Consider the following 13,806-nt stretch of genomic DNA (forward strand, 5'->3'; position numbering starts at 1 on the left):
TTAATTTTTCTTTGGAGGGAATTTTGGTCAGTGAGTGATATTTACGATATACACAAGTAAATAAGTAAGATTAAAGTGGAATATGTGTATACTTTCAGACGAGTGGGAGTGCATCATGCACAGGTTTATATAAAAAGAGATTTTTTAAATATATACATGTTAACTATATATACATAAGAATATATGTATAGCCATTAATGGTTTGGGCCATTTACCTGAATGTCAACATTTGACTGAAAGAAAAAAGTGAATTTTAAACATTCAACTCATGAATTGAATAAATGTACAATAAAACGCAATAATTTGGTTATACCAAGGAAAAAAAACTAACTATCCCAACCCGCTCCCTTATTTCATTCTTTGATTAATGAAATGAACTCTCCAGAATATCATTTCAGATATCCTTTCCACCCCGTCTGTCTTCTTATTCTCTACTGTTAAAGAACCTACTGGTACTGAGTTTTCCTAAGGTCACTTGTGGTGATTGCCTCTAGCTCTGTTAAAGGGGAAGGAAACCAAGAAATGTTGTACAATAAATCAATTATCATCTACTATAATCGTAAATCATATTTATTTTCATTAAAACCCCGGAAACAATTAATAAATCAACAAAATCAATTGCTTAATTTAAATTTCCCGCCGCTATGGGAGCTACCATTGAACTTTAATCTATGACATCACACCATCTATTCGAGTTTGTTTTATCAACATAGCATCAATATAAGCAAATCATGTATTTACTCTAAATGACAAGTTTGGAAACATTATCAATTTGAGACAGTTCTTTTACTGTTGACTTTCCACTAAATTATAAACCAACGTCAAACGAAGCCATGTTCGTTGAATTCAGAAATCTGAATATGGAGAATAGTGTCAGAAGAATCTCTGCATAGTTGTCAAGAATAGGCGGTGTGATGTCAAAATAATTAATTTTTAATACAAAAGAGTTCTACATTATGTCAGCCTCTAGTAAATACAATTTCTCTAACCTCAAACCTGCATTATTAAAAGCTTAATTATGTAGTTTATTTTCAAAACCGCATGACTACATGTGATAATTTAAACCACTTTATTAATATAAATAAAGTATGTTTTCGACTTTCCTTCCCCTTTACAGTACCTACCAGTAGAGACTTCCGAAGGTCATTAAAGGTGGCTATTGCCTCTAGCTCTGGTAAAGAGTCTACCATACAGATTTTCTTTAGGTCATTAATGATTGCTCTGTTACAGGCTTGGGGTAATGCTAAATGTAATGGTAATGCATTGCAATGCATTACATGTTTTCAAAGTAATGCTAGTAATGTGTAATGCCTCAAAATTAGCATTACAAGTAATGCTAATGTAATGCATTACTTTTCAAAATCTAGTGTAATGCTGGCATTACATGGCATTACTTTGCATTACTATGCATATTTATGCATGTTCACTTTTAAAAATGTGATGAATAAATGAATAGTTGAAATTGAATTTGATTAAATTTATTTTTAAAGAAGAAAGAAATAATTCTAATAAAGAAAAAAATGTTTTAATTGTACATGTCTTATTAAAAAAGGTTTTTTAAAATTCATTTTTGAATTGTTTATATTACTAAAAATAACAGCACAATTTCATAACATTTTAAAGAGTGTTGTTATTAAGAGTTTTTATTCATTTAAACAATTTACTCCAATTAGTTTGCACTTCAATAAGAAATGTGTCAACAACACACTATGCCCCCAGGATAATCTAAGTATCAAAACAATCTATTGTTATAAGAAGTGCTAAATACCCCAATCCCCTTCCCTTCGCTATTACAATTGGTAAATCATAATTTCAGTATTATATATATATCTATTGTATCTCACAATATCTTATATGATGTAAACATATATGAAAGCTGTATGTTGTTCTCCATAGCGAGAGTGCACGCTCTGCAGAGACTCTGAAGCCTACTGGCTTCGCATTTTGCGTGCCTCGCATATGTTTATAAATGTTATTAATATGTTTAATGCTGATGAGCTTATTGCTCAAAGTTGAAATAAATAATAAAAGCAAAATGAATGCACTGTCCATCCATGATGAAAATCAATATCACTTCCAATATTATATATTTATTTAGTATAGGCCGGAAGATGGATGCATTTAAAAGATGAACCCTTTATAAAATTATAAAGATTTGTGTAATCTGGGGATATATCTAAATTTAGCTTTTAAAAACCGCAACATTATTTCATAAATTGTTTTTTGTTACGCATGTTATCCTGTGTCTCTATTTCATATCTGATATTGTATCATGCCAAATGTCTATAAATATCATTTTACTTATGTAATATGTTTGTTCATATTGCCACAATATGATTATATATTGAGCAAATAAAGAATGACTCTTGTTTATTCATTAAATTTGAACCTGATACTGAGCATGAAGCTGTAGATATGTTAAAGAGTGTTGTATATTTGAAACATTTGCAAAAACTCTTTATTAGCTTTACTTTAAAAAAAAAAGTAATGGTAATGGTAATGCATTACTTTACTCATGTAATGGTAATGTAATGCATTACTTCAAGAAAATCAAGTAATGGTAATGGTAATTTAATGCCCAAATTAATGAAGTAATGGTAATGTAATGCATTACTTTACAATGTAATTTGCCCCAAGCCTGCTCTGTTAAAGTACCTACCAGTGGAGATTTTTTAAGGCCTTTAATGGTGGCTATTGCCAATCACTCTGTTATAGAAATTATCGGTAGACTTTTCCTAAGATTATCAATGATGGCTATATCTCAAGCTCTGTCATAGAACCCACCGGTAGACTTTTCCTAAGGTTATTTATGATAGCTATATCTAAAGCTCTGTTATAGAACCCATCGGTAGACTTTTCCTAAGGTCATTAATGATGGCTACGTCTCCAGCTCTGTTATAGAACTTACCCGTAAACTTTTCCTAAGGTTATTAATGATGGCTATGTCTTTAGCTCTGTTATAGAACCCACCGGCAGACTTTTCCTAAGGTCATTAATGATGGCTATGTCTCTAGCTCCCTTATAGAACTTACCCGTAGACTTTTCCTAAGGTCATTAATGATGGCTATGTCTTTAGCTCTGTTATAGATCTTACCCGTAGACTTTTCCTAAGGTCATTAATGATGGCTATGTCTTTAGCTCTGTTATAGAAATTACCGGTAGACTATTCCTAAGGTCATTAATGATGGCTATGTCTCTAGCTCCGTTATAGAACTTACCGGTAGACTATTCCTAAGGTCATTAATGATGGCTGTGTCTTTAGCTCCGTTATAGAACTTACCGGTAGACTTTTCCTAAGGTCATTAATGATGGCTATGTCTCTAGTTCCGTTATAGAACTTACCGGTAGATTTTTCCTAAGGTCATTCATGTTGGCTATTGCATCGTCAGTCACAGGGATGCCGTAAAATTCTCCCTCCTCCTGGTTCAGGAGTTTGTACCAGTCATCTTGGTTCTCTTTGAGGAGCTCTGAGATCCCAAAGGACAGCGATCCCATGAAGTCATTCCGGGACGTCCTGTCCCAATCCCAGATCTCAATGGAAAGTCTTTTGGAATGGTCATCAGCGGAAAGGTCGCTAAAAACAGCACAATTAAGTCAAGTTAATTTAGGAGAGGAACTTGTAAGTTGCAAGAACTTGTTTCCAATCCTTTTGTGTTATTTACACAATAAAATATGTTCAAATCAATCAATTAAGTCACATTACTGTATTAGGTAAAGGAGTTTTTCAGATCAATATGATTCTAGAATTTTTTTTCTTTTGAAAGGATGGGAAGGGGTGATTAGATTGGCTGTATTTATTCAAAACTGCAAAATTATGCATATGAAAATCCCTTTCATTATGCAACTGGTTTGACTTATGTCATCAAAAGTGCTCTTACTGTAAGACAATCTTATTTTGACTGTAACAAGTATATTATCTAGTATTTCTAAATATAGACAAAAATAATTATGAAAAATTCAATTTGTTTCTATTTCTAAGCTAATAAAAAATTATTACAATAACACGAGCAAAACCTTTTTTCAAAAATAAAAATTGTTATATTTCTTTTTTTTTTTTGGTTATGAAAAAATCCTTTTACATTCTCAATCTGTCATCACCTTTGATCAGTCAAAAATGCATTAATGATTATCCATATAGCTATTAGATGTACTAGCAACCCATTCCATTACACTGCTTTCTGGACTGTCAAGCAAGAAGAACCAGGCGTAATCTAAATCGCTACCCTGGACATTGTCTCAACATATCAGACACTGAGCTGTCATCCAATTTCAGGTTTGACTTGATCAGGAAATATGCATTAAGGTGAGGACTGACACGACAAAAATATAGATCAAAAGAGAGGCTAATTTGACATGAAGAGAAAAAGTATCTAGCAGGGAAAAAAAAAACCACCAGGTTTTTTTTTAAAACGAGAAAAACTAGTTAGATTTTAAACTCTACTTTAACTGAGATTAACGTAAAAAAAAAAAAAAAAGAAAAGAAGAAGAGACAATCATTGATTTTAACACTTAATTGGTAAAATGAAAAATTACGTAATATTACATTATATAATAAAGTAAACACTTTGCCATACCACGTGTACTGATGGTATAATCGAGAGTAACTGAGTGATTCATCAGTACATACATGGTTATAATGTGTTGTTCATGTCAATTTCGCCACATAAGCCAAGTTCATCATCGTTTTCATTTTCTTTTTACTGTTCATAAAGACTCAATTTTCGTAGAAAAAATATCTACTTGCCCAAACTGAGATGGATTTATGTCATAATTTTTAATTAAAAAAAGAAATTGCGTTAAGTTAATATTTATATGAGTGAAAACTTTAATAAGAGAAGCCTATTCATAAGACTAATCATTTCTATCAATCATAAAATCTATCTGCCAGCAGGGAAGAGCTATATATGATGTACAAATGAATAATGCAAATGACAAAGACAGCAAAAAAATATGGGTCTTCAAAAATTCATGGGAAGTCGGTCATTAACAAAATTATCTAACATGCATCTAAATTATTTATTCTTCAGAATAATTAGTTATTAATAAATGGTTTGTTTCGAGCCTTATATTCTTCATCAAACCAGTTGCCTATCTTTTTTAAGGTTATTGAAACAACATCAATTCAAGACTTAATTGAATAAATATTGAAATTGACCATACAATATAAACCAACAAATAAAAATAATATTCATAGCTTCAGGACTGCCAAGATGCAAAAAAAAAAGATGGCCTTTTTAAAAAACAGAATTGATTAAAGACATAGCCAGTTTCTGATCGATGACCAATCATCACCAAATGTTCAGAGAGCCTGATATAAGTGTACTACACAAACCCATCACAGACAAAACAAATTACTATGCATCATGGCTGTTGGGCCTGATGGGGATTTTATAGCATTTTACTCAACTAATGAGAAGGGATCTCTGCATAGGGAGAAAAATTTATCCAGCCATGTTTGTCGATCGCCTCTTGCGATGCACTGTGGCCATTATTACGTGACCCTAAGCATCAGTTTGTGTAAACTGGTTCCCAAGATGGACGATTTTTTTGACCGATTACTTGGCTAAACCCTTACCCTGCGTTGATTAAAGCTAGTTTAATGCTGTGTAAGGTCATCATTCAACCATTAATTATGATTCACCATTAATCCTCTTTCACTCACTGTCTTAAGATCGGGTGATGAACTTACAATGTGAAAGTTTCGTTCCACACAGGATTTAAGGTAGCTTTGATGGTCTTGGTTTTCTTTTTTGTTTTGTTGTTGTCATCCGGAATTAATTTCACTTTAACATAAGGATCTGCTAGTCCATTTGGATCCATTGGTATTAAATTCTTTCCTTCTATAACTGAAACCAAAATTCAATTTTTTTTTTAAAAATTCACAGTTGAACTTTAATATCTCGAACACTGATATCTTGAATACAATGGATATGTCAAAGTGATTTCTAAGTCCAAACCACTTAATATCTTTAAAGTATTTTACCCTCGAAAACTCAGATATCTCAAACCACCTAGTTTGAGATAATGAAGTTTGACTGAATTTGTATATTTACATACAAATCAGAAAGATTTTTAGATTATTTACCATCTCAAAGTAGAGTTTTGCAGACGTAACTTTGTACAGCGTGATTACTGTGCGATGTAATTCATAAACTATCACCTTACATTGTATAAACTGAATTTACAGTTTATTGTAGTAATTTTTAACATTGGACTAAATCAATTAAACAACTCTGTATAATGAACTTAATATTGACTGTAGTTTTGAGCTACAAATCTTACAGTATATGGACATCTTATTGTTGATGGAAGTGATGTTGAGCTCTGAGCTGGACTTGCTTTGTACGGAGAGCTTGGTGGTCTTGAGCTATGAGCTTATTTAATATTTCTTATGATTTTGAGTTTTGAACTTACTTTGTATGGTGAGCTTATTGTTGACAGTGGTGGTTTTGAGCTACGAACCTACTTTGTATGGGAGCTTATCGTTGACAATGGTAGTTTTGAGCTATGGACTTAGTACTTGTTATGGCTTTGAGCTATGGACTTACTTTGAATGGTCTGCTTATTGTTGACAGTTGTTGGTTTTGAGCCATGGTCTTAGTTAAACTGATGGTTATGAGTTATGGACATACTTAGTATGCTGAGCTTATCGATGACAGTTGTTGGTTTTGAGCTCTGAACTTACTTTGTATGGTGAGCTTGGTGTTTGTGGTGATTTTGAGCTACTGACTTACTTTGTATGCTGAACTTGGTGTTGACAGTGGTGATTTTGAGCTATGGACTTACTTTGCATAGTGAGCTTATTGTTGACAGTGGTAATTTTGAGCTATGAACTTATTTTATAAGGTGAGTTTATTGTTGACAGTGGTGATTTTGCGCTATGGACTAACTTGGTATTGACAGTGGTGGTTTTGAGCTGTGGACTTACTTTGTATGGTGAGCTTATTGTTGACAGTGGTGGTTTGAGCTATGGGCTTACTTTGTATGGTGAGCTTATTGTTGACTGTGGTGATTTTGAGCTATGGACTTACTTTAAATGGTGAGCTTATTGTTGACAGTGGTGGTTTTGAGCTATGGACTTATTTTATATGGTGAGCTTGGTGTTGAGAGTGGTGGTTTTGAGCTATGGACTTACTTTGTATGGTGAGCTTATTGTTGACAGTGGTGATTTTGAGCTTTATTCGGCCTCGCCTTTCTGTGTGATCTATACCACAGAGCTTTGGAACATTCTTCTCACATTTCTTGTGAACATTCATGTCACATGCTGAAATAAAAAAAATAATTTTTTGTAGATTTCATTAAACTAAAACATTTCATAAGAAATAAAATCAATGCCATACAAAAAGTTTCAGGTTTTTGCATACATACTATGGAATACAGAAATTCTCCTAGTTAGGATTAAATTATACAAGAAATAAGATTGTAAAACTAAAAATAAAGGGTGTTGAAAACCCAAAAAGGAAACAGCTAGCATAATACTAGTTGCTGACAATTCCACAACACGCACCTCAAATATCAGATGTAAAAACAGCTTCTGCGAATAAAAGGTGTTAGACTGATTGTTGTTGACTGAACAAATAAATGAGATCAATTTTTTTTAGTCTGAATTCTTTTTGCATCTATAACTTATAGTTACAGTACATGTTTCAGAAAAGTCATCTTTAGATCACAGGTGTCAGAACTGGCGGGGGCTTGGCCTTTCCATTTTCTTTTGCAAAGATAGACATAATTCTAATAAATGAATGAATCAATCAATCATGTGTTTTAACCCAGGAAAAAAAATTGACCTGATCGGAATCATTCTAAAAGTACTTTTAAAATTTACACTGCACTGCAGTTAACCTAATGGATTTTCCTTTATATTCATTGCTTGTAAAGATTTTGGATAAGTCAGCCCCTATTCCCAACTTTGAATTTGCTTTCGATGAATTTGTAGATAAGAATATATTTGTGAATGAAAATGCACCTCACACACTTATAGACTAATTAATTATAAGCCATGTCGGCCACCAGACTAATTAATGATTATTGGCTAGAAAAGGTTGTGAAAATATCACATTAAACACATTGGGAACTGTCTACAAGGGTGCCTAATATGTCCAAATCACATTAGCCACAAAAGGAAATAGATAATTATAGTGTATTTACAGTCCAAAGTCTTTATTTGCCATCTTCCTCTGACAGAGTGTCACAAAATTGAATGAGAGCTTCTAATCTGTGAAACAGAAGTAAAGTAACTGATGACTGGAATTGAGAATTTCTAGCTCTATAAGATCTCTAAAACGAAACATGTTGACTCAGAATCACATATAGTACTCTTAATTCAGTGTTACAGAATCGGATGTGACTACTCTTGCCTAGGAAAAGCACTTGTATGTAAATATAACCAATTTCCTTTTTCATCAATTTTTATCAATAATAGATATTTTTAAAATTTTCTTTTCAAACACACACGACTTTTCTTGCCTGGAAAAGTACTTGTATCTTGATGGTCTCAATTTCCTTAATATTATAATCGATATGATAAAATTTTAAATATTCCCTTCCTCTGTTATATAAATGGGGCTGCACGCGCAACAAAGCGCAGATGTCAATGGATAAGATGGGACACAATTTTTGGGGAAGGAATCTCAATGTCAAATGTCCAACACATTTAAAAAATGACACTACATTTGTAAAAAATGTTAAAAACTTTCAAATGACTATGCAAAAACATCCAAATACCCCCTTTTCACTGCACTTTTACATCAAATCAATTCTTTGCCTCTTTCAGTTTTACATGAGACAAAATTAAAAATTGCCTGGTAATCAATCACTGTACCATGATAAAAAAAAGAAAGATTAAAAGAAAAAAGAAAACCTCAAACCAACATCAAAAGCCAACATATATTGTACATTGTTGGCTTCCGTATTAATAAAGCCTATGTATCTTTGAGGGCCATGCGACGCAGGCCCAGGCATGCAAAGTCATAGAGAGATATATCTTATCATCATTCACCGTCTCGCTAACAAATCTCAAACGAGAATGGCTCTATGAAAAAATTGACATTAATGATGACCTACGGTCTTGTTAAAAAAAAAATATATCAAAGAAGCGTCCAAAACAGGAGGCATCTGAGACAGATACAAATACCAGTAAGAATAACGTAAACAATTACAAGAAGCATCCAAGCATGCAAATAATGATGATGGCGAGTGTATAAGATATGTGCTCGCTGCAAAATTGATACAATTGATTCCGCATTAATACCAGAGTATCCTGCTTAACACAAATAGCTTTAATTACTAGTCAATAATTCATGAGAAAGCAGGGGAGATAATGATACTCTCTGGAGAAAGGAAAGTGTTTTATTTTCCCCCGTACATCACGTAAGAGATTGGTTTCATGATTCTATCCAATAATGGCTACTTATTCTCAATCTAAATCAGTGATTCTTGGGTCCCCCCTCTTTCAATGCCTTAATAAAACTTATTCTCAATATCAATAGAATGAGATTATATGTTTTAGTACTTGGTTCATCTTCATACTTAAAAAGATCCGTCATTTTGTAAAAATAAGAAACATAAAATAATAGTTAATATGTCATGAATACTGTTGATTCCCAATTAAAAGCGAGGAATTAATATCCGCGTAAAATCATGAGAAGCATCCTTCGCGGATTTTAAAATCTCGCCGTTATTTTCTGAGAGTTGAAAACTAAAAGACATTAGAAGAAAAGTACCACATTTGCAATTTTATATTCTTGTGATTTTATACAAACCAGTGTGATCGCGATATTAAGTACTCGCGTAATATAAGGAATTTACAGTATTAGTTGAACAGGAACACCCAAAAAATTATTAAAATTATCAAAATTATTTAATAAGGCAATATTATTTGTAAAGGTAAAATTTCATGTAAAGTCCAACTTTTTTCATCTAAAGTACTTAAAAACAAATTTTACCCATCCACCCCCCTTTTCTGAGCATTTATCTGGATATTTCAGGTGTATTACTGCTGATATCTTGTGCAGTGAAGGTAGCATGGGAAATTATTATCATGTCAAATTTCTCATTTATTTAATTACCATGTAAAGTGAAATTTCATCCATTATACTCTCCATCAAGGAAAGTTTTATTTCCTATTATGTAATCAACCACCAGCTGTTGACCCTGTTGCGGTCAACGTATACTGTAATGTAATTACATTGACGCTCTCACTTATATTTATGTTCACAGTTTTGTTGTAGATAACGTGCAAGATTATTATTCATTGATGACAATTTTGATGAACATGCAAAACTCAATATACTTTTAATATCCTGTTATGTGTTACTGCTTTCATAAAAAATATTTAAAGGCATAGAATTTTTGTTGAATAATCCATTGTTCAACTTCAAAATGACAATAAATATATGACCTACATTTGTTTATTGTTTTAATGTTTAAAGGAATAAATATAACTTAACTATAAAGATATTACTTTTAATTGCTGCTGCTTTGGATCAAATTCACAAATTTTTAAAGTATTTACTTATTTAAAAGCACTAGACATAAGGGACCATGACAAGCTTAGAAACAATTTGAATATGAATTTTTAAATATTCAAAAAATAATAATAAAAAAAAGCTGTTAGCCATTTCTCTCTAAACCATTAACCTTCATCTGCAACAAAATTGCATCCTGTGAGCAATCAGCAATCAATTATGTATACACTGTCAAATAAAAGAACTTGGCAATAAAACAATACATTATTTTTAGTAATGATGAATTTAAAAGTGTTTGGAATACAAGAGAACATTGATGAGCAATTTTGCCAGACACTAAAGCTCGAATAGTAAAGTTGTCCTATAAAAGTTGATTGTACGAGTATTTGATGAGGAAGTCATTTTGTTTAAAAACGAAAAAGCAAGTTAACGTTAAGAAGAAATCAGCGAGAAATTGACTTCCTTTTTCTCTTTATCATAAACTACACCATTTGCCTATATGCAGTTCGGATATAAATCCTTCATTGTCAGATATGTCTGGGAACATTCTTCTTCTCTATAGTCTTAAATTGTCTGCTTGGAAAATAATAAAACTCATGCAGCCATTCTCGATTTTACTTTGGGAAGATGTACAGTTCTAAGGAGTTTTGCTCCAACGCATCTGTAACCCATGTTCATTAACTTTTGAATAAACTTGCATTGAACCTGTTTTAAAACTGTTTAGATTTCTACCATATTTTAACAATGAACTTTCATGTTAGTCTGGGAAATCAGACACCTAAACTTAGCAACACCTGTGCAGAGTTTATAAGCTGCCAGGTGAAAAGAAAATGAGCATTTTTTTCATTAATTTAGCAGCTTACACAATTTTTCTTTGAATTGCAAAAGATCTACGTCTCTGAGGTAACAGTTTATGGTGAATAAAGTAAACAACAGCTAACATCATGCAGTTTACATTAAAAGTTCCTGAATGCAGACATTCTTTTTCAAAGAAACTTTCATCTACCAAAGGTAAGCTATACCAAAGATGATAAGAAAATTGTTCCCCATTGCAACGAACTGATTGTTATCTTATCTTTGATTTTGCATGAGTTAGAGTTAAATATTTACATGCAATCCATCTTTCAAATAACAAAGTCCAAACCTATACTGCATTTTTTAACTAAATTGTAACTATATTAACAAAGATAATATCTTTAACTTTACATTAGACAAAGTACTGTAAAATACTTTTAAAATGTCCAGTAATCAGATCCATTCACACTTAAATTTCTGTATAAACTAAATAAATATTTGATTCATTATTTGTTTCAGCTTTTAAGACATTTACTTTCAATCAGCCCTTTCGTTACCAAATGAAGTTCCACCCTACAATCTGCCATTTTTAAATCTTCCACAAACCCCCTCTTAATTTTCTTATCTTCTCCCTTGCAGCTCAGCTGGGAAAATATTATTTACTGTAAATAACTTTGATACCAATGCAAAATTTCTTTTTTGATTTATATATTTAGTATATAAGCCAACATCAACACTATGAAATTTAGCAGGCAAAGGGTAAAATAAAACTTAACACTAAAGCCAATATGAACATACCATTTCATGAACATTATTTATTCTTTATCAAAAGACTGATCTCATAACCTTTTGCAACTATCCAACCCTTACAAACTATGTACTGGCAAGAAGCATCGTTTTAAATTTAACACCTTAATGCCTTTATATAACACCAGTCATACAAGAGTGCAAATTTTCATCAATGATTGATAGTTTATTTATGGCATCCCAAAATTTGTTCCCCCCCCCCCATTCAATGAAACATTTAGATTCAACAGAACCATCACCATTATATGCTTTCAAAAAAGTCCACTGCCCTACAATTGAGCCTCATGATTGATACTGTATACAGGGAAATATTCGCCCCAATTATATTTTCGCCTCTTTTGCCCTTATTGTCAGCGGGTGAATTCAAATGTCTCTAAGTACCAATCTTTAAACGTAACTTTGTACGGGCAAATTCAAGATGGGACGAAACCATTTGCAAGTGAAGAAGGATGAAAATAACACGGGGCGAAAATAACCCTGTATACAGTAATGACCATCAAGAGGACATCTGACATACATCTACATAATGTGAGTCCGAGCTTCCCAAGCAATAGCTTACCATCACACTTGAGTCCTTGGTGTAACAGTCCATACAGAAGCGACCCACAGTGATCACAGAAGGTTGGACTTCCATAGCTGTGTGTTTTGAATTTATGTAAGTTGGTGGCCTAAAAAACAACATAAAAATTATACGAATCGTTAATACAATGTTATCGTATTTCTTAAAAACATAACTTTTTAAATTTTTGAACTGGTATCAGAAACAAGTACCAACTATACCATTACAGAAAATATTTATGACCTTCACCTAACTACTTGACCTTCGTGAAGAAGTGACCTTTGACTTTTACAGCTTCGCTCACATATATTAAGAGCATATAACAGTCATAAAATGTTCCTATTTTGGTAAATTGTCCAAATGAAAATTAATTGGCACAAAAGAAATACATCTTTAAAGGATTTTAAAAATTCATCAATCTCTAGCAATAAAACAAACAGGTTTGTTATGTATTCAATTTACTATGGAAAGCACAGCAGATGAATATAGCTTTATTGGGAAAAAATCAAAGTCGTACATCTCAAGAGTACCGTAAGGGTTAGCTAACAATGAGCTCATCCATCTCACGAAACCCATCACGATTTAGGATTCAGGATTTGGAGGCAAATTCCTCTAGGGAAGCAAGAGAAGTTAATACCTCTCCACTCCACAGAGCGTGGATTAACCACACAGCCGATATGCCTGGGCACAAATGGCATTACACAATCACAATATCATACGCTTCTCATCACAGGAAGACCTATAAAAGTTGTCATTCATAACCAGTGCTCAATTACGTGACCCATGTGAAAAGCTCATCTCTTCAATTTTTGTCGTTGAGCACAGCAATGCACGGAGACAGCTCAATTAACATTGCTGTAATGAAACATGCAAACAGTTTGACAATAGGCAAGCCAATTGGATAAAGTAAGAAAGAGAGCCCCAATTGACTTGAACACAAAAAAAGAAGAAGAATTGATAATAAAAGATGTATAGAATTTGGTTCTCGCTTCTGAGCACTGTAATCAAGGAAATTGCCACAAATAGCATTGTGTCACAGATTCTTGGCCGTCTGAAGGTACAGCCCATCTAGACAGAAGACGTAATTCATTCAATTACAGCCATGATCGGTTAGATGAATGATGATGGGTGCTAAACAAACATCTACTGACCCACACTCCAAATTAATCATAGATTGGC

At 32.7% G+C, this 13,806-nt stretch overlaps 1 protein-coding gene across 3 annotated transcripts in view; it reads right to left on the bottom strand.

The window, feature by feature from the left end:
* Positions 1-13,806, bottom strand: part of LOC128164592 (calcium-dependent protein kinase C-like) — a 60,650-nt gene that overhangs the window by 25,694 nt on the left and 21,150 nt on the right. For 2 of the 3 annotated variants that reach the window (XM_052828524.1, XM_052828522.1), the window contains exons 4-8: positions 12,628-12,736; positions 7,136-7,264; positions 5,690-5,846; positions 3,343-3,574; positions 216-233 (exon numbers count right to left, since the gene is read on the bottom strand). In XM_052828524.1, the coding sequence (XP_052684484.1) occupies positions 216-233; positions 3,343-3,574; positions 5,690-5,846; positions 7,136-7,264; positions 12,628-12,736 (645 nt within the window). The remainder of the gene's footprint in view (positions 1-215; positions 234-3,342; positions 3,575-5,689; positions 5,847-7,135; positions 7,265-12,627; positions 12,737-13,806) is intronic. The other variant, XM_052828523.1, reaches the window with a different exon arrangement.

This window comes from Crassostrea angulata, chromosome 10, assembly GCF_025612915.1.
Source record: "Crassostrea angulata isolate pt1a10 chromosome 10, ASM2561291v2, whole genome shotgun sequence".
NCBI classification, from domain to species: domain Eukaryota; kingdom Metazoa; phylum Mollusca; class Bivalvia; order Ostreida; family Ostreidae; genus Magallana; species Magallana angulata.